Source organism: Xenopus laevis, chromosome 3L, assembly GCF_017654675.1.
Source record: "Xenopus laevis strain J_2021 chromosome 3L, Xenopus_laevis_v10.1, whole genome shotgun sequence".
In the NCBI taxonomy this organism is placed as follows: Eukaryota; Metazoa; Chordata; class Amphibia; order Anura; family Pipidae; genus Xenopus; species Xenopus laevis.
Window position 1 is genome coordinate 84,321,948 of NC_054375.1, and position 26,102 is coordinate 84,348,049.

A 26,102-nucleotide genomic window follows, 5' to 3' on the forward strand; every position below is an offset into this window, starting at 1 on the left:
ATATGTATGCTTGGAGACGTATAGAATATTTACATATTTTATTGTAATTTGAGGTAAGTGGTAACTTACTCTTAAGAAATAGTAGCATCTATGTCTGTTTTTGTTGTGCACTTGCTAAGGTACAAGACACAATTGTTCAATAGAACATATGTCACAATATTTGAAAAAGTACATTTTAACAATTTGTACTACAATTTGTGGTTTTATGTCTTTTTTTCAGTTTCTTGTTTTCAAGTCAAAATGTTTCTGTTTTTAAAGAAAATTAAATACCGCAGTGGAAGTGTCCTGCCTTTCATTACTGGGCTTACAGACTTTTCAATTGCTTGCATGTATATACTATGAAGTCAGAAAGAACTTTATGAAATTGCAGATTTCATTTTGAGCAAATGCCCACTTTTGTTTGCTTTACAATGTAGATCAACAAAATTAACTTTAATTTCTTTAATTTGTTTCACAAACTAAATTACACTTTTCAAGGTTTTGGGTTAAAGATGTAATTCCAACACAGAATGTAATGACCTTTTCACACTATCTTTCCAACACTGTCCACTTTTATGTCTTTCTGCAAACTATCTACAATGTCATGGCTTTTTTATGAACTAAACAGCATAGTTTCCTCTTCATAATTGAAATCAATGATGAAGATCCTTCAACTTTTTGGTTTTTTCTGCTGAAGGAAACTAAGAAAAGCAGCACATTTGGAAGTACATAGGGAAGGTGATGGCTCTAGTACTACAGATAATACACAAGAGGGAACTTTGCAGAGCTACGGTACAAGCACCTCTTACACTATTGGCACAGTCTTCAGGGATATCTTGCATGCAGCTTTCTTCTTATCAGGGTTTGTATTTATTACTCACTTTGTAAATTCAGAAACATACATTATTTCTTCTCTGGAAACTATAGTACTGTATTAACACATACTTTATGTGCAATTGCACATGGCATAGACCTTCAGACAGAAAAAGCACATTTGAAGCAAACCTGAATAAAACTGAAACTATAATTAAGAAAGACAAAAAAAGAAAGCAGATTTTGGTTTGGTTGAAAAATGTCACTTTAGTTTAGTGTACACATTAGCGGAATTGTTTTTAGGAAATTGATCCGGATAGAAATTGTACCTGTTTAAAAATTTAAACCCCTTTAAAACAACCAACGTATGTACAGCTGCTCTAGCCAGTGCAAGAAATCATGCATATTTTATGGTAAAGAGTTTCATCTTATGTCCATGCCTAGAAGAGAAATACTAACTAACCAGAAGAAGTAATGTATGGTTTCTTAAATGTTTTTACTGTGTGCTAAACTTTCTGATAAAGTGGAAAAATTGTAACCAACAATTTGGCACTTTTTATTTCACACTTTTACATGTACTAACCAAATTGTTTAGTAGATCTGATGCAGTGTTACCTATACAGGAGTAATGGAATGCAAAAGTAGAAAAGGCAGTATTTTTATTGTAAAAATATCTAATTTCTTGCATACATGTGTGTGTGTGTGTGTGTGTGTGCTTATTTAAATAATATATATATATCTATATCTATATATATATATATATATATATATATATATATATATATATATATATCTATATCCTGAGGACGGCTCCATGTGAGTCGAAACGCGTTGATGCACCGTGCACTAATAAAAATACTGTAATACATATCTGAAGGGTCAATGCCGTGAAATCCAAGAAGATCCGCAGTCACAGGTCTTACTACTTAAATTTTTATACTTTTTATCAAAGTGATGAAAAGGAGCTCCCCCTGTGTAACTGTCTATCTACCATCCACACCGGCAAGCAAGGAGATCGGTGGCCCCACGACAAGGGGCACTTTACAGGCCGTGGTGCCCTAATGGAGGCTAGTGCATCTACCATACAGTCCAGTGCCGTTGTTATATTCGCAGCAGGTGAGGAGTGCATTAGCATATGAGTCCCAGAGTGGTGAACCATTTTGGACCCAACCCAATGACAGCTGCTGATGTGCCGTCGGTGGGCGCTGATTCATGGTACCGGCATGAGAGAAGATGGGCATGAAGCAGCCCTTGGCTGGGATTATTCCCCATATCGACCGAAAATGGCCGCCAATGAATTGCCCAGCGAGGTGCATACGCTCATCATTCATTATCTAACAAGGCTGTGGAAACGGGGCCCGCATTGCATAGACATATGATTATCGGGACTAACAGCACACCCCGTAAGTACTTATTATTTGCCAACATATCAATGACACAGAGACAGCGGCCTCCATGTCCACGGTGGCTTTACATTCCAACCAACCACATCGGAAGCAGACCACGGACTCCCCTTTACCCATAACTGGTGGACTCTCGTAAAATATTGAACACCGTCTTATACTTTTAAGCTTTGGAGTTTAAGATTGTTTTGCTAATAAATTATTTTTTTTCTCTTTGTCTTAATATAAGAGTATACACACACTATGGAGTACAATTATCATCATCATCATCATTTATTTATATAGCGCTGTCAAGATACGCATCACTAGCTTCAGCTAAAATTCACACAGTAAGGAGTGGTTTAATGGTTTCTAACGTCTCTCAACATAGCAACACGTGGGTCACTAATTAATTGTATAAATGAGGGGTAATCCATGTATTTATGGTGCAGGCACATGGTAATGTATGTAAATATTTTTACACACATGGGAATATCTTGACTAGGATAGCAATATAGTGGAGTGACATAACGGTGTGTTAGGTTTGTGATGTCCCTAGGGAGGAGGTTCTAGTTTAACCTTTTAAATGCCAAGAACGCAGCTCCTACGTTCTTTAAAAAAAAAAAGGCTGTAAGTGCCAAGAACGTAGGAGCTACGTTCTTTGTTTAAACAGCTGCCTCTCTGTACTTCTGCCAAAATCGAAGTGCAGAGAGGCTCTCCTGGCTGCTCAACCCCCTAGAAAATGAGCCTAGATTGCTGCCACTCGGGTCCTGTGATGCGATTGTTGCAGGACCCGACTTCTTACCTGATCCTGGCTGCTGTATGCTGCTCCCCCTGTGCTGCTTCTTCCTGGACCCACCTTGTGTGAAGCTCCGCCCACGCACTTCCTGCTGCTGTTCTATGCGATCCTAGAGTCTGCAGATCTGCTTCTGATCCCTTATTCTCCAAAAAACGGTAAGTGCCCTTCTATTTACACAGTTACACACACACACGCATTTACACATACACACACACATGCATTTACACACACCTGTGCATTTGCACACACACACACACGCATTTATACATACACAGCACACACACACACATGCATTTACACCTACACAGCACACACACACGCATTTACACATACACAGCACACAAATAATTAAAGGTATTTTTTTTCTTCATTTTCTGGCTTTTATTTGTATTTTACAGAGTCACATACAGATATACACACATTTATACACTTGTTAGAGCTGTACACACATGTATATACAAACACACAATTATAGGTTATTTTTTACTTTTTTTTAGTTCATTTTATCAGTTTCCCTCTTGTTATTCCCCTAAAAACTGTTGATTTTCCAGTGTGGCTATTGGATAGAGCATTCTGGCCACTAACCACTCTGTCGGATCAGTTATTTTGTTACCGTATATACCCGAGTATAAGCAGAGTTTTTCAGCATCCAAAATGTGCTGAAAAAGTGAGCGGTACCCGACCAGAGTAGCTGCGATTGCAGTCACTTTTAATCATTCCTATACCAACAGTACAACTGGGGAGAGACTGCAATATCCCACAATGCCCTCTGTTGGTTATATGAAAGAATAACAGTGCGCCCTCTGTTGGTTATATGAAAGAATAACAGTGACTGCAATATCACACAGCGCCATCTGTTGGTTGTATGAAAGAATAACAGTGCGCCCTCTGTTGGTTATATGAAAGATTAACAGTGACTGCAATATCACACAGCGCCATCTGTTGGTTGTATGAAAGAATAACAGTGCGCCCTCTGTTGGTTATATGAAAGAATAACCATGACTGCAATATCACACAGCACCCTCTGTTGGTTATATGAAAGAATAACAGTGACTGCAATATCACACAGCGCCATCTGTTGGTTATATGGAAGAATAACAGTGACTGCAATATCACACAGTGCCCTCTGTTGGTTATATGAAAGATTAACAGTGACTGCAATATCACACAGCACCCTCTGTTGGTTATATGAAAGAATAACAGTGACTGCAATATCACACAGCGCCCTCTGTTGGTTATACGAAAGATTAACAGTGATGGCAATATCAAACAGCACCCTCTGCACATGGTAGTGGGACAGTGGGACAATGCACACAGTAATCCGTTTGGCAATTCTCTGTCACCATCAACTTTGCAAAGAAGTCCGGTTGATCGCTGGGGGGGTCGCTTTGGCAGAATGTGCGCTGCTGGGAGACAGGGCTGTAGTTGTGTCTAGGCTTATACTAGAGTCAATAAGTTTTCCCAGGTAAAATTAGGTACCTCGGCTTATACTCGGGTCGGCTTATACTCGAGTATATACGGTATTTTATTGATTTGCCTATTTGTGTTTGATTTTTGTGATTTTTATGCTTCCATTGTTGTTACTTAAATTTTTTTTAGCATCATTTGCACTCTGCTCATTTGGAGTACAAACACATTTTTAGCAACTTTGGATTCGTCAGAATGTGTACTTTCCAAAAATATATGTTTTTGTGGGGGTTTTGTGCTGTTAGGAGGGTCTTGTGGCATATAATAAGCAGTCTGGGTCTTTGTTCAAAGAAGGCAAATCAGCAGCCGAGACAATTCATACGCACTATTTTTATTTGGGGTCCGCACATGCCAGCTGCTTTTGGCGTCAATATATAGGGTGCTTTACAATTGTATGTACGAAATTAGGTGAGATAAATGCGACCAATTGCAATATTTTTAGACAGTTTTCAGAAATGTCAAAAAAACTGCTGCCTTTAGCATTGCTTTGCAGTATGGTAGTTTGGTGTAGAAAGACATAATTACCTATTTTGGATTCGTCAGAATGCGTACTTTCCAAAAATATATGGTTTTGGGGGGTCTTTGTGCTGCTAGGAGGGTCTTTTGGCAAATAATACTCAGTCACGGGTCATTCTTCACAAGGTGAAAAGACAGCGAAGAAAATTCAAATACACTCAATTTTTGGGGGTCCGCACATGTTAGCTGCTTTGGTATATCTATGCACATTGGGCATCAAACTGTTCAGTAGTTTGATGGCATCAATATTTAGGGTGTTTTACAATTGTATGTAAGAAATTGGGTGAGATAAATGCGGCCAATTGCAATATTTTTAGTCAATTTTCAGAAATGTCTTAAAACTGCTGCCTTTAACGTAGCTTTGCAGTAAGGAAGTTTTGAGTAGAAAGACATAATTACCCATTTTAGATTCGTCAGAATGTGTACTTTCCAAAAATATATGGTTTTTAGGGGTCACCATAACTTTTTGTAGCTTTTATCCCATATAAAACTAATAATGTTTTGAAACTAGTGTAAATGTAAGCCATCAAATAAGTATGCACAAGGTAGATTCTGGGTTCTTTAAATGCCATGTACTTCGATAATCATATGTACATTGGGCATCAAACTGTTCAGAGGACCCCAGGCTTTCTTATTTGGGGTGATTTATCTTGATACCTAATAGTATGTAGGTGCTGCTGGGTGGAAGTTTTGAGGTGATTTTTGGAAATGTCACTAACCTCGACAAATTTAGGAAAGATTTGCAGCTTGGTGCTTTGGGGTAGAAAGACATATATGCCCCTATATGTCATGTGCTTAGGTACACCTATACATATTGGACATCAAACTGTTTAGCAGACCCCAAGCTTTCATATTTGGGGTCATTTGTCTTGATAACTAATGGTATGTTCGATATAAGATGCTGCAGGTTGGAAGTTTAGAGGTGATTTTTGGAAATGTCCCCAAAATTGCCAAGTTTAGGAAAGATTTGCAGCTTGGTTCTTTGGGGTAGAAAGACATGCATAATCAATTTAGATTCGGGGGAATGCGTACTTTCTGAAAATATATGGTTTTCTGGGGTGAACCTACTGTTAGTGGAATGTTTGGCCTTGAAATCAGAAGTATGCCGTTTTGTGGAGCGGTGCTTTGGAAATTTGCTAGTGTACTACTTATAGATTTTGATCTATAAGTGAGAAATCTCCATAAAACTATATATATTTGGTATTGCCGCGTTCGGGAGACATAGACCTTTCCAAATCTGCTGTGTTCTCATACATAAAATAAATTATGTTTCTGATATATGTTATTGTACTATGTGAAACATAGTTTTTTTTTCATTTTATTAGGCACTTTGAAGCCTATATTTTTTTACAGAAGTGGAATTACACCAAAATTCTAGCATATTTTGAAAGCTCAGGTTGTCCTGAAAAAAACATATATTGTTTTCCTGGGTAAACTAAAAGACCCCCTAGGAAAGGCCCTTAAAGTAAAAGAGTACAAAATGTTCAAACATGATCTGGCAATAAAAGTACCAAATCAGCCAAATTGTCGGGCAGCGAAAAGGTTAAATCCTCTGATAGGCAAGCAGCGTGTGGATTGAATTGTGAGATGTCTCTAAGTCTAAGGGGTGAGGAGGATTAACTACCGGGTCTTAGGCCATACTGATTATATATACATTTAACACATGCAAGAAAAGGCAATCACTTTACATGGGGCTTATAAATTGAGAGAGCTAAGAGAGAATGATGTCCACGCGTTTATAGTTGCATCCTCAGAATTGACAACATTAGTAGCCCTAGTAACTTAACATAAGTAGTTTTTAAAAATAAAATAAGAAAAAGTGGATATGGGTAACTATGTGAGTTGTTTTTAAACATGTTTTTTATTGGGGAGGTTGGGGTTAAATGAATCACAGAAAGGGCCATGATGACATACAAGTGATTTAAATATATGCAGGGGGGTTCTTTGTAATATATAATTACCTGATTATGTTAACTACCAGCAAGCATCGTCATTGCAATTTCCTGCCAGTGTATGTATATAATGCATCCATGTTTGTGATTAATGCCTTGGAAAGGCCTCGGATGAGGCCGAAACGTTAGGCTGTAAGCTCTGCAATAAAAACATTTTTATTTAAGTAGTAAGACCTGTAAGTGCGGATTTTCTTGGATTTCTTGTGGATAAAATTATGGATACTGCACCCAGGCATATGAACTCTCTATTCGAGAGTGCCGGCTTCTCTTGGTTATTTATTTATATATATATATATATATATATATATATATATATATATATATATATATATATATATATATATATATATATATATATATATATATATATATATATATATATATATATATATATATATATATATATATGTTTATTAATAATGATTATCGTGTGTATCCAAACTACTGAATTTACAGTTCCATTATTTTATTTCTAAAGAGTTGTTCATTGTTTTAATGTGAATGTAATTTTACAATGTCTACTTAATCAGAAACATTTTGCGCACACAAATTGTCTTGTTGTGTTTTAATATTTGTTGCTTGGTGTTACTCCTGTGAAATAAAATTGCTTGTGTAGCAGGGTTGCTGTGCTGCTTTTCAAAGCCAAAAGTACTATGACAAATTACAGCCCCTTTTTACCACGCTCAACCCTCATTCGAGGTTTCTCCAATGTATCCTTCATACTTTGTAGCATATGCAGTGCTTCATAGAAACAAATTACTAAATAATTATATACCTTATATTTTTTTTATAAGCTGTTCCATCTGCATTTGTGTTGACAAAATTATTTTTCTATGTGATGGTCACATAGGGGTTTATTTATGAACCCTCGTGTTTGTAAAAATAAAATGATTGCAAGAAATGAGAATCAGTTCCTGAACTTATTCACAATTTCTGCAATTGCTTGGCACAAACCAGAAGGTTCATAATTCTGCCTCCCCCTCCTCATAATGCAATACAATAATTATTTTATCACATAACCATTGTATGTTAGGCTAAATGCTTAAAAGTCCCATTTTCAAATAATTTTTATGTATTCAGTAACTTGAAAGCATTTCGGAAATAACATACAGTGTATGTCAGTAGTGGTTACCATAGGCTAAACCCTATTCCCTTAAACTCACTGTGTGTATCTAGACCTATCCACGTTTTATGTGATATTGTGCCATAAAAGATTTAACAATGCAAATTGCCTTGATAAGAAGTAGTGACAAAATGCAATGTGGTTGTTTGCAACATGTTTAATAGAAAACAAAGCAAATAAAAAAAACAAAAATTTAGCTTCAAAGAAATCTTTCTCAGTTGCTAAGTAGACTTAGTTGGTTTATCTTAATCATGTGTATACCAGTGGGGAGGGCTGTATTGATTATTGTAAACCAATAACTTAAATTTATGAAAAATATATTTTTCCATAGACTTGTACAGACCAGTGTCATCACAGGCCAAATCATGGGCCATGTTTGAGCCACTTGTAAACTGGCAAGCACTTGTCTATTAACACATTTGATGTTTAAAATTTTAAATAACATTGCTATTTTTACACTTCTTACTTCAGTTCAAAGAAAACAAAGCATTCCAGTGACAAATCTACAGAAACTGACAATGGTTATGTCTCGCTAGAAGGGAGACTCACTGGTAAAAGTAGTGAAGATGGAGTTCAAGTTCACGAGCCTAACTGTGAAGTACTTCATTCAGAAGAGGCAATGTGGGGCACTGGAAAAAACAGGAGTCCCCCAGTGCAAACAAAGATCAAGTATAAAACAAAACTGGTAAATTATCTTTTGCTATGTTGTCAAACATGTTGAAAGGAGGAATCAATGTGCCTATTGTAGTAAAATGGAGATATAGTTACTTAAGTGACTGTAGATAGTGTGTACCAAAAATAGGATAATGCGTATATGTTGGTGAGGCAAGGAGCCAGTTAGTATTAGTATAATAAAATGTGCCTGATAAAGGGTCTCAAAAACTGGCTCTTTCAACCTCTGCACAGCGGCTGATTTCACACAGGATGTTTTGACTGGCAGTTCCATCAGGTGGTGGTAAAAATGACCCTTCCTGTCACCAGCAAGCCAGTCGCAGGTGGACATCTACTATGAAATGCTTGCTTTCGCTTTTTAGAGCAGTGGTACCCATCATTACAATTAGTTTCCAAAATGTCTTTATTGAGAATAGGGGTTCCTAGTCATTTGGATGACACCACACTTTTGTATTTTACTTTTATGGTGTTATTAAGAAACAAGACAATATTTTAGACCATACTTGTTTAAGATTAAATGCAAAAATGAAGAAGAGATAAGTAGATGACAGACCAGATGAGTAGATCATCTACTTTATCTTCTTTGATTTTAAAGGTAGTTGGGTTAACAAGAAGGATAATCAAATATACATATGTCTGTGAGAAAATGGTACATTATATTGTACATTGTTATAGGAGATGAAAATAAAATATAATTAATATTTTGTGCTCTTAATACATATTTAAATTAAATCTCTCTGATATGTAGCAAACCGATTAATATAGAACATGATCTCTATTCTTTAACTACAGTTTTCATGTATAAATACTTCACACAATTGAGACTTGTAAATTGTGTGGTAAGAGCTTTGAATGGCTTCTTCACACAGTATGTCTTTTATCTATCTTAAATTAGCAACTGTTTGTTCACCCTGAAAAATTCCAAGGTAAAGGCCATGTTTAGTAACACATTCATCCAGGAAATTGATAGTGTAAGGATTAGTCAGTCTAAAATAAGACCTGTACATCTGATACAGCTTTTATATAAACACCCTAGACTTTTGCTTTGTTTAGGATTCAGCTAAGTGTGTTTGTTATATAGAAAACATACCGAAGTTGATCCTTTGGATACTTTCATACCCCCAATGCATTGTATGTACAAGCAGTATTAGGGAAATAAAATGAAAGCACATTCCCACAGTTTTGCCACCTGTGCAATTTCCAGCTCAGTGAGCATGTGACAAAACGCTGGGAATTGACTTCATAGTAATTGCCTGAACCCTGTTGCACTAACGAGATTTATGAGGATGGGAGAACATGTACAGTTACTAATTGAGCTAGAGAGACTGGGGCAGCACTCCCCAGCAGCTTTCACATTTTGGCAGTTTGATGCAAAGGCAGAAAACAAGTATACAGTACATATCTCACAAACAATCTAATACATTACAACATATTATTTTATTATTATTATTTTTTTTTATAGCCATTTCATGTTTTTGGGATGTTTATGTCATATTTTGTCAACATAGCAGATTTTTTTCCCCCAGAGATTTACTGAGGGGCTTATTTATCATGCTGTGTAAAAATTGGAGGAGAACATCACTGGTGATGTTACTAATAGCAACCAATCAGCAATAAGATTTTCGAAAGTCACCTACAAGTTAAAAGCAAAGATCTAATTGGTTGCTGTGGGCAACAACACTGGTGATGGTTTACTCCAATTTGTATATAGCATGATAAATATGCCCCTGTGTGTATCAAACCAGTATTGGTGTAAAACTCGTTTACTCCGTATGGTATGAGTTAAACGTAGAGTCCTGCGCGGGTCCATTTTATGGGACCCGTACCCGACCCGTACCTGCAACTCGGACCTACAACCCGCGTTCTTACCCGCTTGGAACCGCTACCTGACCCTACCCACAAGTACCTTATCCACAACCCGGACCTGTGACCCCCTGACCATCAAGAATAAGGAAGTGCTGTCATTGTAAACCAGAAATGACATCATTGGAAGTAGCCATGACCAGAAAAAAGGAGTAAATATCGCTATTGAGAAGACCGCAGCCCGACCCACAAACCCGCAGAACCGCCGACCCGCGTCTTTACCCACACCCAGAACTTCTCCCCTCAACCCGCAAGGTACCGCAGGTTTTTGCGGGTAACCTGCAGGTACCCGACCCACTGCAGGACTCTAACCCAAGGAACTCCATGTTTAAGGGTTTATATACACTGGCCAATATTTTCCACTGTCTAACAGATGAGCACACTGGTCAAAAGGACAAATTATGTGTTATAACAGTAACAATCCAGGTCTTTAAAGTTGTATGCAGGAGCTTGTCATTGTGGATTTTGTAGGACCATCTTTTAAGTGTCAGCTCAGTGGGCTCTGGACAGCCAAGCTGCTTATTAAAGGTAAACTATACCCAGTCTGTATGTAAAAACAGTGTTTCATAAATAAAACAAACTTTGCATGGAAAATTTGTATGTTTCATTAAATGTTCCTGCTTAGAAACGCTGTTGTTTTAAAGACACCCTGTGATGAAAACGACTGACTTCTCCTGACTTGACTTAAAAATGTGTTGCTAAATTCTTGTTAAGCTTTAGTTTATTCTATAGAAAATATCTAAAGTCTTAAAACATTGTCTTTAAGGACACTCACAGAAGTACGGTTAATGTTTCGGATGAAGTCTCTAGTGAAGACGATCCGAGCACAGGATATACAACACAACGCAATATGGATCAGTCTGGTTGTGACATCGTAATCCGAAATAGAAAACATCACAATTACAAAAAGCACTATCCTGCAGAGGTATGTCACCTACAAAATGGGGGGGGGGGGGGGGAGTTTAAACAGTGGAAAAAAACAGATAATATATTATACAGTATGTACCTCTAAACAGGTGTATTTTAATGGAAACACATAAAGGGGGTTATCTATTAGATTATAATGAATTGTCAAATGTATCTGAAGTAGTATGACTTTGAAAGCTTAAAAACCAACAGACCAACTGCAGTTCCTACCATTAATATCCATTTACAAATGTCTTTCACAGGACATCCAGAAATCAGGCACTAGTTGCAGCTCTCGCTGTTCTAGCTCCAGACAAGATTCTGAAAGCACCAGGCCAGAATCCGAAACAGAAGATGTTCTCTGGGAGGATCTTCTGCATTGTACAGAGTGTCGCACTTCCTGCAGTAGTGAAACAGACATAGACAGTAATCATGCCAATATATGTATGAAAAGGGAATACAGAGATGACCCTTTCCAACAGGTTTCTCACATTTATTTGTTTGCTTAACATATTATTAAAGGCATTTGTTCATTGCAGATATTACAATTTATAAATACCCAAAGGTACCAGAGATTGCATTTTCTCAATCTCTGTTACCTTTTTTACTGTCATTACCAGAATACTGTTGGCCTTTGCTAGGGGACCCAGCTTTGAGTGTTCACAAAATAATTCTAGCAGAAAGCAGTTTGCTTTTATGTTGTTATGTTACAGTTTAGTGTGAGCCTTTTGCTGCTGTATGTTTGGCACAGTGTATCAGTATTTGAGGAGCAACCTGCAGACTAGGTATTGTCAAAGCTGCTATCCGCCAGAAAACTACGTCAGTCAAAATGCCCTTCTCTTCCTGTCATATGAATTGAAGGGAAATACTGTGTCTGAAATACATGTAGCTGCTACAGGCAAACATCTATTGCAATGCCTTTTGAATTTCTGTGACAGTCAAAACAGTATGACATTAGCCATAGTTTCATATTGCAAGACAAATTGTCCCTTTCTGCTTTCCTGCTTAAGGAAAGTAGCAGAGACCATCTCACCTCCAGTCAATACTTTGTCACAATGCCATTGATCAGGAGTGCCTATACTTTACTAATCTGAGGTCTATTTTTGGCGATGTTGTCACATTATGATCAACTGTACATCCATAAAAGTATTGGTAGCATTTTGTTCCATGAAAAACTATATCTTATGTAACCTTAACATAATAAATATCTGAACGAAAAGCATGAATAGGAGGGTGATTTAGACAAGCTGATTGTTGACATTGTCTGTCTTGAGATCTACTGATCCCCAGCTAAAGGTCCACCTTTTTGGGCACCCCTGCCACAGATGATCTGTTAATAAACTAGTTTGTGATACATTGTTTCAGTAGTTAGAATCACCAGTTCAGTTGCATAAAATTACAGGTTCAGATGTTTTTTTATGTGTCTCTCTAGATCATAAAGCAAAGACAATCCTAAGTTCTTGTATTCAAAGTGTTTTTTTCCCTGCAGCCACTTAATAGCAATAACCCTGTAACAATTCCCTTCTTAAAATAAAATATCTTAAAAATATAAACTGGTTTATGTTTAGCTGTTTCTCTTTTTATTATTTTGGAAAGGAGCTTTTTTTTTTATCATTAAAGGGATTGTTCACCTTCCAACACTTTTTTTTTTTTTATTTTTTATAGTTCAGTTGTCGCCAGAAATAAAGTCTTTTTTCAATTACTTTTGTTTTTCTATTTGTGATCGTTTTCTAATATAACTAATTTTTCACATTATGTCCTTCTGAAACAGCTCTGAGTGGGGAGGGGAGTCAACAACTCTGTAAACTGTTCTAAATGATATAATACATTTCTTATATTTGGCTCTGTTCAGCAGAATCCCTGAGCTTTATTAAAGGCAGCTGTTATAATTGATAAAATAGTTGCTAATATTCCACAGATGCTGCTGAAAAATGTATCTGCTAATGTAGCAAATTGTAACAGTTCAGAATCTGCATCTGGATTATTGAGCTGCCAGAGTGAAACAGCAGAGACAGGAACAATTAAACTGTAAAAAAGCAATTAAAAAAAAACACATTTCTGGTAAACCAAGCAACCAAACTTAAAAAAAAAAAAAGTGGTTGTAAGGTGAAGACCCCTTTAAGAAACAACATATACCCCCATTGCATTGACATCTTCACATGTATTTCTTTAAAGTGAAAAGTGCATTTTTATTTATTTATGGGAATATTTTACTCTTTATAGAGTCACTCGCCTTGGCTTCACACTACCAACCCTGGCCTTGAAAAAGTCAGTGCTATTGTATGGGAGGGCAATGACTGCAAGAAGGCAGACATGTCTGTACTTGAAATTAGTGGAATGATTATGAACAGGGTAAGTACTTCTTTCTTACAATCTCAGATTCTAGCAGTAGCAATCCAAACATATTTTTTTGTGCAGACAAAGACTAGACATCATCTGCACTTACGCAATATCCGTATATTAAGGAAATCAAGACATGTAGTGCATTAAGCTACTAAAAAGTGCCCCCCACTTTAAACAGAATGTCGCATGCACGCGTGTGCCCCAACATGGCTGCTCATACCCAGAGCTCCCTCCTGGTGCGGGTAGCCTAGCCTAGCACTGGTGGGGGCAGTTTATAAAAAAAAAAAAACTACTGTTACCTCCAACCGGCTAAATTAGCCCACACCTTTGATTAGGGATAATATTTTGGCCCTTTAATAATACATTTTAAACAGGGACTAATTTTTACTTGCAAATTGCTTGCTCTCAAGGTTAAAACTCCCAAATGGTTGCACTTTTTATTGGCCACCACTAGGGAGGCACCGAATCCACTATTTTGGATTCGGCTGAATACCGAATGCGAACCCTAATTTGCATATGCAAATTAGGGGTGGGAAGGGGAAAGCATTTTTTACTTCCTTGTTTTGTGACAAAAAGTCATCTGATTTCCCTCCCCAATCCTAATTTGCATATGCAAATTAGGATTCGGTTCAGCCAGGCAGAAGGATTCGGGCAGATCCGAATCCTGCTGAAAAAGGCCGAATCCTGGATTTGGTGCATCCCAAGCCACCACTGGGATCACCTGACTGTAGCTGGGAATGAAGAGAGCTATAACCTTCAGCTGGCCACTGCTCCTATATAGCCTATAGCAAAAAGACAGGAAGTTTACTCACCACTAACCAATTTTAAATTAAGCAGGGGTGCAATTAGGGTGTGACCACAAAATCCATACAGACAAAGACAAGAGGTTCTCTGTAATCAATATATTATAAGGATATTAAGACATTTTGTGCGTTACTCTACTAAAAATACCCTGGGGTTGTTTATCCATACATTAAAGCTGTCAAAGTAATCCCTGGTGTGGCCAGTCTTATACGGACTTCAACCTGATTCAGTAAGAATTCAGAATTTGTTTTTTTTTCACTACATATTTTTGTTCTGTTACAGGTGAACAGCTATACCCCTGGCATTGGATATCAAATATTTGGAAACATTATCTCTCTTATCCTGGGTTTAACACCATTTGCATTTCGGCTGGCTGAGTCCAAGGACCTGGATCAATTAGCAACTCTTTCTGCATCAGAACTCTACAATATTGCATTTGGCTCCAGCACTGACATTATGGTTATTTCTCTGGTGCTTATTAGTTTTGTGGTTCGTGTTTCACTTGTTTGGATTTTCTTTTTCTTGCTGTGTGTGGCAGAGAGAACATACAAGCAAGTAAGTTTTATTTTAAATTTCGTAAGTGTGCTTATAACAACTGGCCCAGTATTTTAAATAGATATTTGCTTCTTATGCTAAGCTTTAATATACAATAACTTAATAGCAAACACTGTTTAGTTGCATCTTGCCAAACCTGATATTACTTGTATTTATTCATTCAAACTGCCGGTGTGTATCATAAAGAGAAATGTTACGCATACTTTTCCTTGAATGGCACCTATCATAAGGCATAATGCCTTGAAGGACACCTATCTTGCAAAAATTGTTTCTTCTGCTGGAGTGGTTGGGAGAAATAATAGTATTTTGAAAGAAAACCCAGAGTGCAGGTTGTATTAGCCCACAACTCTCTTGGGTAAAGCAATTTTTTTTGATTGTTGTGATGAACATATGTTTTAAGCTGTTTTTCACACATGTAAGTAATTAGGCAGACTAGTTGGGTCGGTGGCTTTCAGATTTTTATATTTTAAGGCATGTTTTGTTGAAAGAAAGCACCACTTTTTAGTAAGCCTTTCTTTATAACCTATGTTTATAAACCCAATACTTTAATTTGTTGCACATTTATGAAGTTTTAAGTTTTTGAAGTCTTTTAAGTTCAGTAATGTGTAATATTATTACATTATTATAAAATTGTTGCAAACAATGCATGCGGACAAAAGTAGTTACCTGAAATTTTTGAAGTGTGTAAATGTATTTTGATGAATTCAGTGTCCACGTTTTATGGATTTATCAAATTCTAAATCTAAGATTTACTTCCCGTTTATTTAATTTTTTTATTTAATTTTTTCTGCAGAGATTATTATTTGCCAAACTATTTGGCCATCTGACCTCTGCAAGAAGAGCCCGGAAATCTGAAGTTCCACACTTCCGCTTAAAAAAAGTTGAGAATATTAAAATGTGGCTTTCTCTTCGATCATACCTGAAGGTAGGTGAAATGTTTCCCTGCTACATGAGTAAGTAGTCATATTTTCCATTGTCATTTTACCCCAGGCAAATGTTATTAAAAACAACTTGAATGCTGTTAGAGGGGACCTTTCCAAATTATTTTTTATTGTGTTTGTAAAAAATAAACTTTACTTACACAATATAATATATGAAGGTACTTAAAATTGGGATTATTCCAAAATCAAAGTTTATCATTCCCGTCTCTAGTGTTTCAGTGTAGCAGCTCAGTGGTTGAGGCACAGATTCTGAACTGTTCATTTGCTACATTACTTGATACATTTGTCAGCAGCATCTGTGGAATATTATCAACTATTGTATCAATTCTAACAGCTGCCTTTAATGAAACTCAGGGATTTTGTGTAGCAGGAACAAAGATAAGAAATATATCAACTAATGTATAAGCTTAGAACAGAAAGTAATTGAAAAAAGGCTTTATTTCTGGTGAAGTATCTGAAGCAAATTGAACTGAAAGTGTTGGAAACGAGAGTGGGAGAGTGAGAGAGTGAAAAAACCACTGCGTGCAACACGCTAAATTTTATTTAATTTTTCAGTAACATTTTGGAGACTTACATGGGAAGATGTTATTTTTTTTGTTTTCAGTTAAATATCTAAAAAAAACTGATAAGTGCATTTCACAATCTTTTACTTTTAGTCCTTTAACTTTATGTATAAACTACATGCAAAGTGTCTTTTTATTTTGCTAGGGTGCTAAATGATCATTTGTACAGAGATTACAGTGATTGTTTACAGAGTTATGCTGATATTCTATGTAGGTCCTTTGTGCCTAAGGGAGTTTATAGTTTAATGAAGCTTGTTGTGCTCTATCTCCATGTTTTGCTGCTGGTTCTTTCCTATTGTTTTTCATTGTAATAACTGTCATATTCTTTAATTATTTTTTATTCTCTCATCATTCATCTATTGCTATTCCAAACAGCAGAGAGCAGCATCAACCCTATATCTATCTATCTATCTATCTATCTATCTATCTATCTATCTATCTATCTATCTATCTATCAATGTAGGTCTCTATAAAAAGATATTGCGTAAAACAGTTTATGTGTAAAACCCTGATTCATGTAAATAAACCATTTTCATAATAATATATTTTGTTATTAGTATGTGCCATTGGCTAATCATAAATTGAAAATTGCCATTTTAAAAAATAAGGGCCGCCTCCAGGAATCATAGGATTCACGGTGCACACAAACAAACTATACATGTTAGGTCACACTAACCAATTAAAAGACCAGATTTCTGTCTGTAATGGAGCATTGAAGTAATCACGGGGTAGGAATAAAGACAATTGTCCTGTAATCTAGGAAAAAATGGGTATCAGACCTAACAGGACTCACGGTTTTTCTGTAATTCATTAGTAAAAGTTAAGTTTTAATTTGTTCCTTGAGATATCAGATCCTATGATGGGGAGGTGCAACCTTAAGGGTTAGCTTTTTTAACCCTGAACACCATCTACTGTTTCTCTCACTTGATGGGTGGTGCTCCCTAATCTATATTTATTCATACAGATAATGGTAACTATTGCTTATTTTTTTTTCTTTTTCTAGCGAAGAGGTCCTCAGCGTTCAGTTGATGTCATTGTTTCATCTGCATTTTTATTGACCATTTCAGTTGTTTTTATCTGCTGCGCTCAGGTGAGCATATGAGACTGATATTTTCATTCATTTTCTCTTATATGTATGATATGAGATGCAATAAGGGACAAATAACAATATAAAGGACACATTTCCTTTATTGAATTTGAAATAAGACATGATAAAGACATTTTGCAGTGCCAGTTAGAACAACTGGCTTTAGTATATATATTTTTTGCATGAAAACTTTTCAAGAGACAGGTCAAATGCCATTAATGATTCTCTACACAACTATGGAATGAAACCCTTTCTCATATAAAATAGAATAATTTTTGCCAAGAAACCCTTTATTTGTAGGTGCTTGATCAATTGATTTTAGTTGTTTAACAATACTGGTCCTTTAAGTTGTTTTTTCTCTCAATATAATTATTAACTATATGTGGCATCTTAAATGTATGCAGCTAGTGGGTTAAAAAGATATGCACCGCGCTTGTGAATGACAGGGGTTAGAAGCTGCACCGTTGATAAAGTGGATCCACAGGTCCACCGGTATATGACAGAAAGTGGAGCAGGAAACAGTGCGCTATTGGAATGATTCACTTAAGTACCTAAATGTAGGAAGAGAAGAAATCCCGATAGTGTATTAACCTTATATTAAGGGTAACTTTCACTACACGTTCTACTCACATATAGTGGTCAGGTTTTGTGCATTGAAGGTTCTAGCGGCTTTATCCTTGGCTTCGTCGGTCGGATTTCGGTAGCGGTGCCTAACGGGAAAAATCAAAGATAGTGCAGAATTGCCGGCACGTGAGTAGGGGAGGGTGAGAGTTCTGCTTACCGGAATGGTTTTCAAACCGAGCGTGTAAGAACCGAAAGGTTGTAATTCGGTGCGGCTTCCCTCTTCTATCGCTATACCGGTCTACCGGACAAATCTTAAATGTATGATCTGGGATGCTAAAAGGCACAAGTAACAATTACTGAATTTGAAATTAGACATGGTAAAGACATTTTGTATTGCCAGTTAGAACAACTGGCTTGAATATACATTCTTTGCATAAAAACTCTTTAAGAGGCAGGTCAAGCCATACACGTTATTTGTCATGATGTAGGTTCAGAGTAAATGTTCACACACTTTTTCCACTGCAAATGAGTATATCTACATTAATCTGCCATATTTTTAATATTTAAAAAGCTTGATTTTGGTAAAATTAAAATTTACTTTCAAAATAGAAGGGAAAGGGTTACATTGCACACCTTAACTCCACTTTTATTTCATGTGATCAATATTTTGTTCTAGTTAGCATTTCAGATATAAAAAATAGAGTGTAATATATAATCCAACAACAGACCAGTAGAGGCAAAAGACCCAGCAGCAGCTATAGGTCTGAATAGAGAGTCAAGTAGGTTTCATGACCGCTGTGAAACTTCAATACATTTTTGCAAAACAGGTCTTTAAAATAAATTATAGAAATGTTAGTCAACTGTTTTGTTATTCATTCGATTTTGCAAATTTTTCCATATTTTTCTGACTTTTTAGATTATTATAGTGTTAATTACTTCACTATTGTAGTCCAAGAAATTATTTTTCTGCAAAAATGCTTTTATTTAAAGTAGTGGTCTCCAACCAGTACCTCATGAACAACATGTTGCTCTTCAACCCCTTGGATGTTGCTCCCAGTGGCCTCAAAGCAGGTGTTTATTTTAGAATTCCTGGCTTGGAGGCAAAATTTGGTTGCAAAAAAATGTGTGCTGCCAAAACACACAGGGGCTATCAAATAGCAAGTAACAACCCTTATTTGGAACCTTCAGGAAAGTTTTCATGCTTGTGTTGATCCCTAACTATTTTTACATTTGAGTTGTGGCTCATGGGTGAAAAAGGTTGGGCACCCCTGGTTTAAAGGGTCACTAAACTCCCAGTATTTCTAAGTCTGAAATAAAGGTCAAACTGATTGCCCTTTTGTGTACTTAAAACGTGTTTGCCTGTATTCTATCTTTCAGCTTCTTCATGTTCATGAGACCTTCCTTGATTGCCAGTACAACTGGGATTTAGTAATATGGTGCATTTCATTAACACTCTTTTTACTCAGATTTGTTACACTTGGATCAGAAACCAGCAAAAAATACAGCAATACTTCAATATTACTGACAGAACAGGTGGGACTTGCAGACATAAATATTAGTAAAGCAACCAAAGGGCATATTCAGTATTGTAATGGAGATACTATATTAATATATTACTCCAAAATCAGTCTTTTATTAATAATAATAATAATGACAACTATACTAATACTACTAATACTTAATTTCTGGTCACAAACTAGAATATATGAAACCAGGTTAAAGGAACAGTAACGTACAAAACCGTTTCTTTTTCATATGTTTAAATACTACACACTGCTAACCTGCAATAGTAAAATATGTGTGAAGGTGCTTTATAGGTGCTCAATCAAGTAATAAAAATATTAATTAAACAATTAAAATTGTTTAACGTTACTGGTTCTTTCAGTTGTTTTTTATATATAAATATCAAATATGTGTTTGATCTTATATATTATAAGAGATGCTATAACAATGTAACAAATAACAATGTAAAGCCCAAATTCCCTTTATAGACGAGGTGACCATTTAATACCCTTTATATTTTTCAGTTGTTTTGTGTATATATAGTACCTGTTTCCCATTATATTTTGCCAAGCTAAGTAGATATCTAGGCCCATGTTAATGTCATTAGGGATATCAACCACATCATGAGGCAGAATGTTCCATGGTTTCATGGTGAAGAATCCTTTGGTGACGATTTTTTGGGAGTTAAATCCCTTGATTTGCCCTACATTTCTGGAAAGCATTACTATGCCTCCTCTTTTACAGGGAAAGCAAATCCAACTTTGTGTCTTACCTCTTAAATTAAAGTCTTCCATTCCTTTAATATATTTAGTTGCACACCACTATTTTTTTAACCATATTGCATAATATCTACTCATGAGATAGAAACCATTTTATGACTTGATTCAATTACATTTGTGTATATGGTGCAGTTGACCAGTAAGAAAAAGGTATATGGTTTGTATAGCCATGTTGTTAATAGAAAACAATTTGTACTCATTGTTAAATCAGTCATTTACTGGACTTATTTAAGGTAAATTGTTAATTTTGTTTCTTGTTCTCCTCAGAATCATTATAAAATCAGAATTAAGAGCTTAAATGGTTTCATTTGTTTGTACAATTCTTTCTTAGCTTTAATTATTATTTGAAATGGAAAATATTTTACTTACAGATCAATTTGTACTTGAAAATGGAGAAGAAACCAAACAAAAAGGAGGAGCTGACACTTGTCAACAATGTCTTAAAACTGGCTACAAAGTTGCTTAAGGTACTCTCCAACCATGTGTTTGCTAATCAAAGGAATGCTGCATCCCAGTGGTACCAAGTTTGCATCTACTTAACACAAATGGGAGACAGTTGTGGGCAAACGTAGAATTTGGCAACAACCTTCTGTGATGATAATTTATGCAAAGTGGATACAATTGGATATGATTAGATACGTTTTATTGGGCCAAAATGAGTAATTGAGTAATAAGCTGAAGTATATATCTACTCTTGCCCCGGTGGAGTTTACAATCTAAAGTCCCTATCACATTCACACACAGCAGGGCCAATATTATCAGTAGTCCATTAATTTGTCTGCACATTTTTATAGAGTGGGGAGAACATACAGGCTGCGCCACCATGCTGTCCAGTGTGTGACATTTCCTCTGCCAAACTATGTTGCATGAAACAACTTTTTTTATGTGAAATGGCATTTTGGTGAAACTGAGCTTTTTATAGGTAGTTTTCAATTAAATGTTTTACAAATGGCTGCTCAGTGTCCTATTCATACCTAACAATTCCCTTTTTTTTCCCCTCAAAGGAATTGGATAGTCCCTTTAGGTTATATGGACTTACAATGAATCCACTGCTTTATAACATAACACAAGTAGTCATCTTGTCTGCTGTATCTGGTGTTATTAGTGATCTGCTGGGATTCAATCTAAAGGTAATATTTTATATATTTTTTATAGATATAAGTTGTAAAATATTTTCAAGATTAAATAGAAAGCCCAGTTGCTTTAGACGTATTACTACAGATATGGGACCTGTTATCTAGAATGCTTAAGATGAGGGTATCTTTTTCTAATTTGGATCTCCATACCTAAAGTTTACATTTTAAAGAATCCAATAGGATTATTTGAATTAATTATAGTTTAGTAGGGATGGAGTTCTGTTTTGTTTTTACAGAGAAAAGGGAAATATGTTTTAAAAATTTTAATAATTTCATTAAAATGGAGTCTTTGAAAGACGACCTTCCCGTAATTATAATCTTTCTGGCTAACGTATTCCAGATACATAATGATACAGTGAATTGTGTTTTCCAAAAATGTCAGGAAATAGAAACTACAGCTTAAATCACTGATACCATTCAATTTATTCAGGTCTGCTTTTCATTTATTTTTAAATCTTGTAGCTTAGTGTAGATTTAGTAGAATATTAGACAGTAGATTTTAGCATGAGCTTTGGTTCATAAGGCAAATAAAAGTTAACTATCTCCTTTTCTGACTAGGTTGTCTTGTGTAAGGTTTTCTAGTCAAGTGTTTTGGTAAACACGGTATGTGAATGTTCCCCCTGGGGTAGTTAATCACACAACACATCGACAGTATACTTCATACCCAGAAATATCTATTACGCTGTAAACATACATTTTCTAAAAAATATGTTTCTTTCTGAAGATCATGTTAAATGTTTTTGAGCCGGGCTAGTTATCAACAATCTATTTCGTTTAAAAAGAGAATTTATGTAATGCAGCTACAAGGGCTAAAGTTATGGGTTAATAGACAACAATCAACAAATTGGTATTAAATATTATATTCCGTTTTTCTTCCCTTGTTTTGTAGCTGTGGAAAATCAAATCATGACACTGGACAGCAGAATACTGACTGACTGAGCAAGAATACGAACTTTCTAACAAAAATAAGCTGCCTCAAGTGGTTACCACTTGTGATCAGAAACTAAGGCCTAAAGCAAGATACTGTTTTCAAAACTGAAGCGTTTACTTCTAAACTCGTGCAATTGTTTTATTTATTTACCTTTTCAGTGTTTTCATATTTTCCGCTCACTATACATATCATGGTTTTGTAAGTATTGAGTGACAGACATTGTGCAATGTAAAATAGTATATATTCGTAATATTAGGCAAAATGAGGAATGAAGCCTACAATCTCCAGCATTCACTGTAGGTCATGTATATTGTTAGTTTCCGTCCCCTTGCAAGAGTTTTCGGGTTAACATTTTTGTAAAATTCTGTTAGCTTTAGAGTGCAATTCATCCATACATTCTACCTTTTAGTAACATAGGTATAAAACTCCTTCTCAAAAGAAAACTTGAACTTGTACTTTGGCACATACAATGTTTTGAGTGCCATTGTGCTACCAGAAAGAATCCCAGCTTTCATGCAGACACTTTCTGTTCATTTAAATGGAAAAAGGTGCTAACTGTGGCACAATGGTGCAGACACTGCAGGGATCACTTAGGAAAGCTTTCAAATTTTACAGCAAATCCAGTTAACAATGCCAGCATCAACCAATATGAAGTATGTTTCCCATGCAAATAATGGGAAATGTGGAGATGGGTCTCCACAACCTTGATTTCCCTGACAAGTCTGTGATGGGCAAACTTATACGTGTGACATGAGCCTCAATGCTGGTAAAGAATCGGTTACTCTATTGTATAAGCAATACACCATGGTGTTATAATAATTAGTTACAGAACCAAATCTAGCAAAGCCCCTCGCTTTTGTGATATTGGTTCTTTAGTGCATTTCTCCGCTACCTAAGCAATAGTTGTACTTAATGTTTATACTGTAAGAATTTTCTTTTAGAGAAAATCTTATTAGAAGTGTATTTATTGACACTTGTTTGTCTTGCTTTTTGTTGCCCATGGCACTTTCTAATCAATGCTTCTAAAGGAGAAATATTGCCGGGAAACAAGTGTTCTTCTATAGTAATATGATAAACAAATGGTTTATATGAGTTAATTCTAATACCTTGGTATATGTAGTTACAATCAGAAAGCAGATTGCATAGGCAGCCCATTTAACACATGCTAAATACCTTATCTAGATATTTAACCATTGTGTTTCAAGGCTATTCTATTACGCATCCCTCTCACTCATGAAAGGCAGATGACAAAGTCATGCGGTGTAACCTTAGTATAGATGGACTAGATAGGATCCTTTTCCTAGGGAAATAGGAAAGCGTGACTTTTTCAGGTGTACTTTACGGTTTGTTCCCTGTTTGTTTATCATTTGGCATAATATAGCTGTTACTCAGGTCACTTTAAGAGACACTTGTTTGCCAGTAGTATTTCTTTTTCAATGTTACATTTACTTTGTTGTGTTTTATCTGAAATTTATTGATTTCTTTTTGTTTTGCTGATCACTTCTATGTTTTAGGTTACTATAAAATCAATATACATTGCAGGATATACTAGACATATCATTTGGTCAAATCTTTACATAGTCTTGTAAAAGCACTTGAATGTGCAATGCAATCTATATCATTTAAATGTTTCAGTGTGTTAAGTTTGATGATGATTGTTTTGTGGAATTAACTTTTTTCTTATCAATTTGCATCACTGCAAATGTGTCTGTGAATTACACCCATTATTTTCAATGGGAAAATGCTTAATCCTGTTTTACTAGTGCCAAAACTGAAACAATGAAACTTTGCAAGGATTTACAAAGCTCACATAAGAACAAAACTATTGTATGTACTTTGTTTTGAATTTGAGTCTGTAATGTTGCTTTTTCTGAATCTGTTACATTTTATGTTTTTGAGAAATATAAATTATCATTTTGGTCGTTGTAGCTTTACAAAGGTCACTTCTCCAATATATAAAATCATTACAAAGTTTATAGGTTTTGTAGATAATAGACCGATGTAGATAATCTAGGTTTGCTTTTGTTTTTCATTTCAGTTAGCTGCTATTGTGTGGGAGGCCTATGCATTGTCCCATCTTTTTGTTCTTATTTTTACTTATCTATATGGTTTTTATTGTAGACAGGTCATTATTTTAATTTGTTTAACTGCAAATAACTTATGTGATATGGACAAAATAAGCAAAGTTTTCTCAATATACCTTTAGGTTAAGGTAAATAAAATTTACCAAGTTTTAATAGCATATCTGAGATTTCATGTTGTTTTAATTTGTATTGGCTCTTTAAAAACACTATAAATAAGAGTAATTCCATGTCGGTAAAGTTGATGTAAAAAGACATGCAAACTTGCCTGTCCATCCTAGGATTACATATATGATCTGGTAAAACTTGCAGACATTTTCTTATAGTAACTGATATTCAATGGGTTAGTGATCTGAAACAATCGGATGGATTGTTTACTTATTTTCATGCATAAGTCTGCAAATTATTGTTATATAAAGTATTTCATGATGTAATACTTTTTAAAACACGGTTGCTTGTATGAAAAAAAAGTTAAAAAGGTATGGTAGTAACTTATGAAATTTTGCTTTAATTAATGGGATACTGTCATGGGAAAAAAAAATCAAATTCAATTTCAAAATGAATCCGTTAATAGTGCTGCTCCAGCAGAATTCTGCACTGAAATCCATTTCTCAAAAGAGCAAACTGATTTTTTTATATTCAATTTTGAAATCTGACTAGACATATTGTCAATTTCCCAGCTGCCCCAAGTCATGTGACTTGTGCTCTGATAAACTTCAATCACTCTTTACTGCAAGTTGGAGTGATATCACCCCCTCCCTCCCCCCCCCAGTAGCCAATCAAAAGAACAATGGGAAGGTAACCAGATAACAGCTCCCTAACACAAGATAACAGCTGCCTGGTAGATCTAAGATTAACACTCAATAGTAAAAACCCATGTCCCACTGAGACACATTCAGTTACATTGAGAAGGAAAAACAGCAGCCTGCCAAAAAGCATTTCTCTCCTAAAGTGCAGGCACAAGTCAAATGACTTGGGGCAGCTGGGAAATTGACAATATGTCTAGCCCCATGTCAGATTTCAAAATTGAATATAAAAAAATCTGTTTGCTCTTTTGAGAAATGGATTTCAGTGCAGAAGTCTGCTGGAGTAGCACTATTAACTGATGTGTTTTGAAAAAAACATGTTTTCTGATGACAGGATCCCATTAATGTAAATTTGATGCAAATTATATTGGATAAAAACTAAGATAAATATCGGTGGTATGAAGGATGCAAAGTAAACAAATACTAAGGTGAAATCAAATTTTATATATGCCATGCCTTAAATCTACTTAAAACATTGAATATTTTGGGGGAAAAGGTTGGTGTTACCAACAAAATATGCATTTGTGCTAGCTTAGT

The 26,102-nt window shown here is 35.6% G+C and overlaps 1 protein-coding gene across 7 annotated transcripts in view; it reads left to right on the plus strand.

Moving 5' to 3' along the window:
* Window positions 1-24,920, plus strand: part of phtf2.L (putative homeodomain transcription factor 2 L homeolog) — a 51,873-nt gene extending 26,953 nt beyond the window's left edge. For 5 of the 7 annotated variants that reach the window (XM_041585146.1, XM_018251037.2, XM_041585147.1 and 2 more), the window contains 12 exons: window positions 677-841; window positions 8,503-8,716; window positions 11,333-11,491; window positions 11,736-11,954; window positions 13,696-13,824; window positions 14,902-15,174; window positions 15,968-16,099; window positions 17,682-17,768; window positions 19,707-19,862; window positions 20,983-21,078; window positions 21,616-21,741; window positions 22,637-24,920. In XM_041585146.1, coding sequence (XP_041441080.1) covers window positions 677-841; window positions 8,503-8,716; window positions 11,333-11,491; window positions 11,736-11,954; window positions 13,696-13,824; window positions 14,902-15,174; window positions 15,968-16,099; window positions 17,682-17,768; window positions 19,707-19,862; window positions 20,983-21,078; window positions 21,616-21,741; window positions 22,637-22,657 — 1,777 coding nt within the window. In that variant the 3' untranslated portion in view covers window positions 22,658-24,920. Of the gene's footprint in view, window positions 1-676; window positions 842-8,502; window positions 8,717-11,332; window positions 11,492-11,735; window positions 13,022-13,695; window positions 13,825-14,901; window positions 15,175-15,967; window positions 16,100-17,681; window positions 17,769-19,706; window positions 19,863-20,982; window positions 21,079-21,615; window positions 21,742-22,636 lie in introns of those variants that run through there. The other 2 variants (XM_041585150.1, NM_001093653.1) reach the window with 2 other exon arrangements.
* Window positions 24,921-26,102: the final 1,182 nt, after the last annotated feature.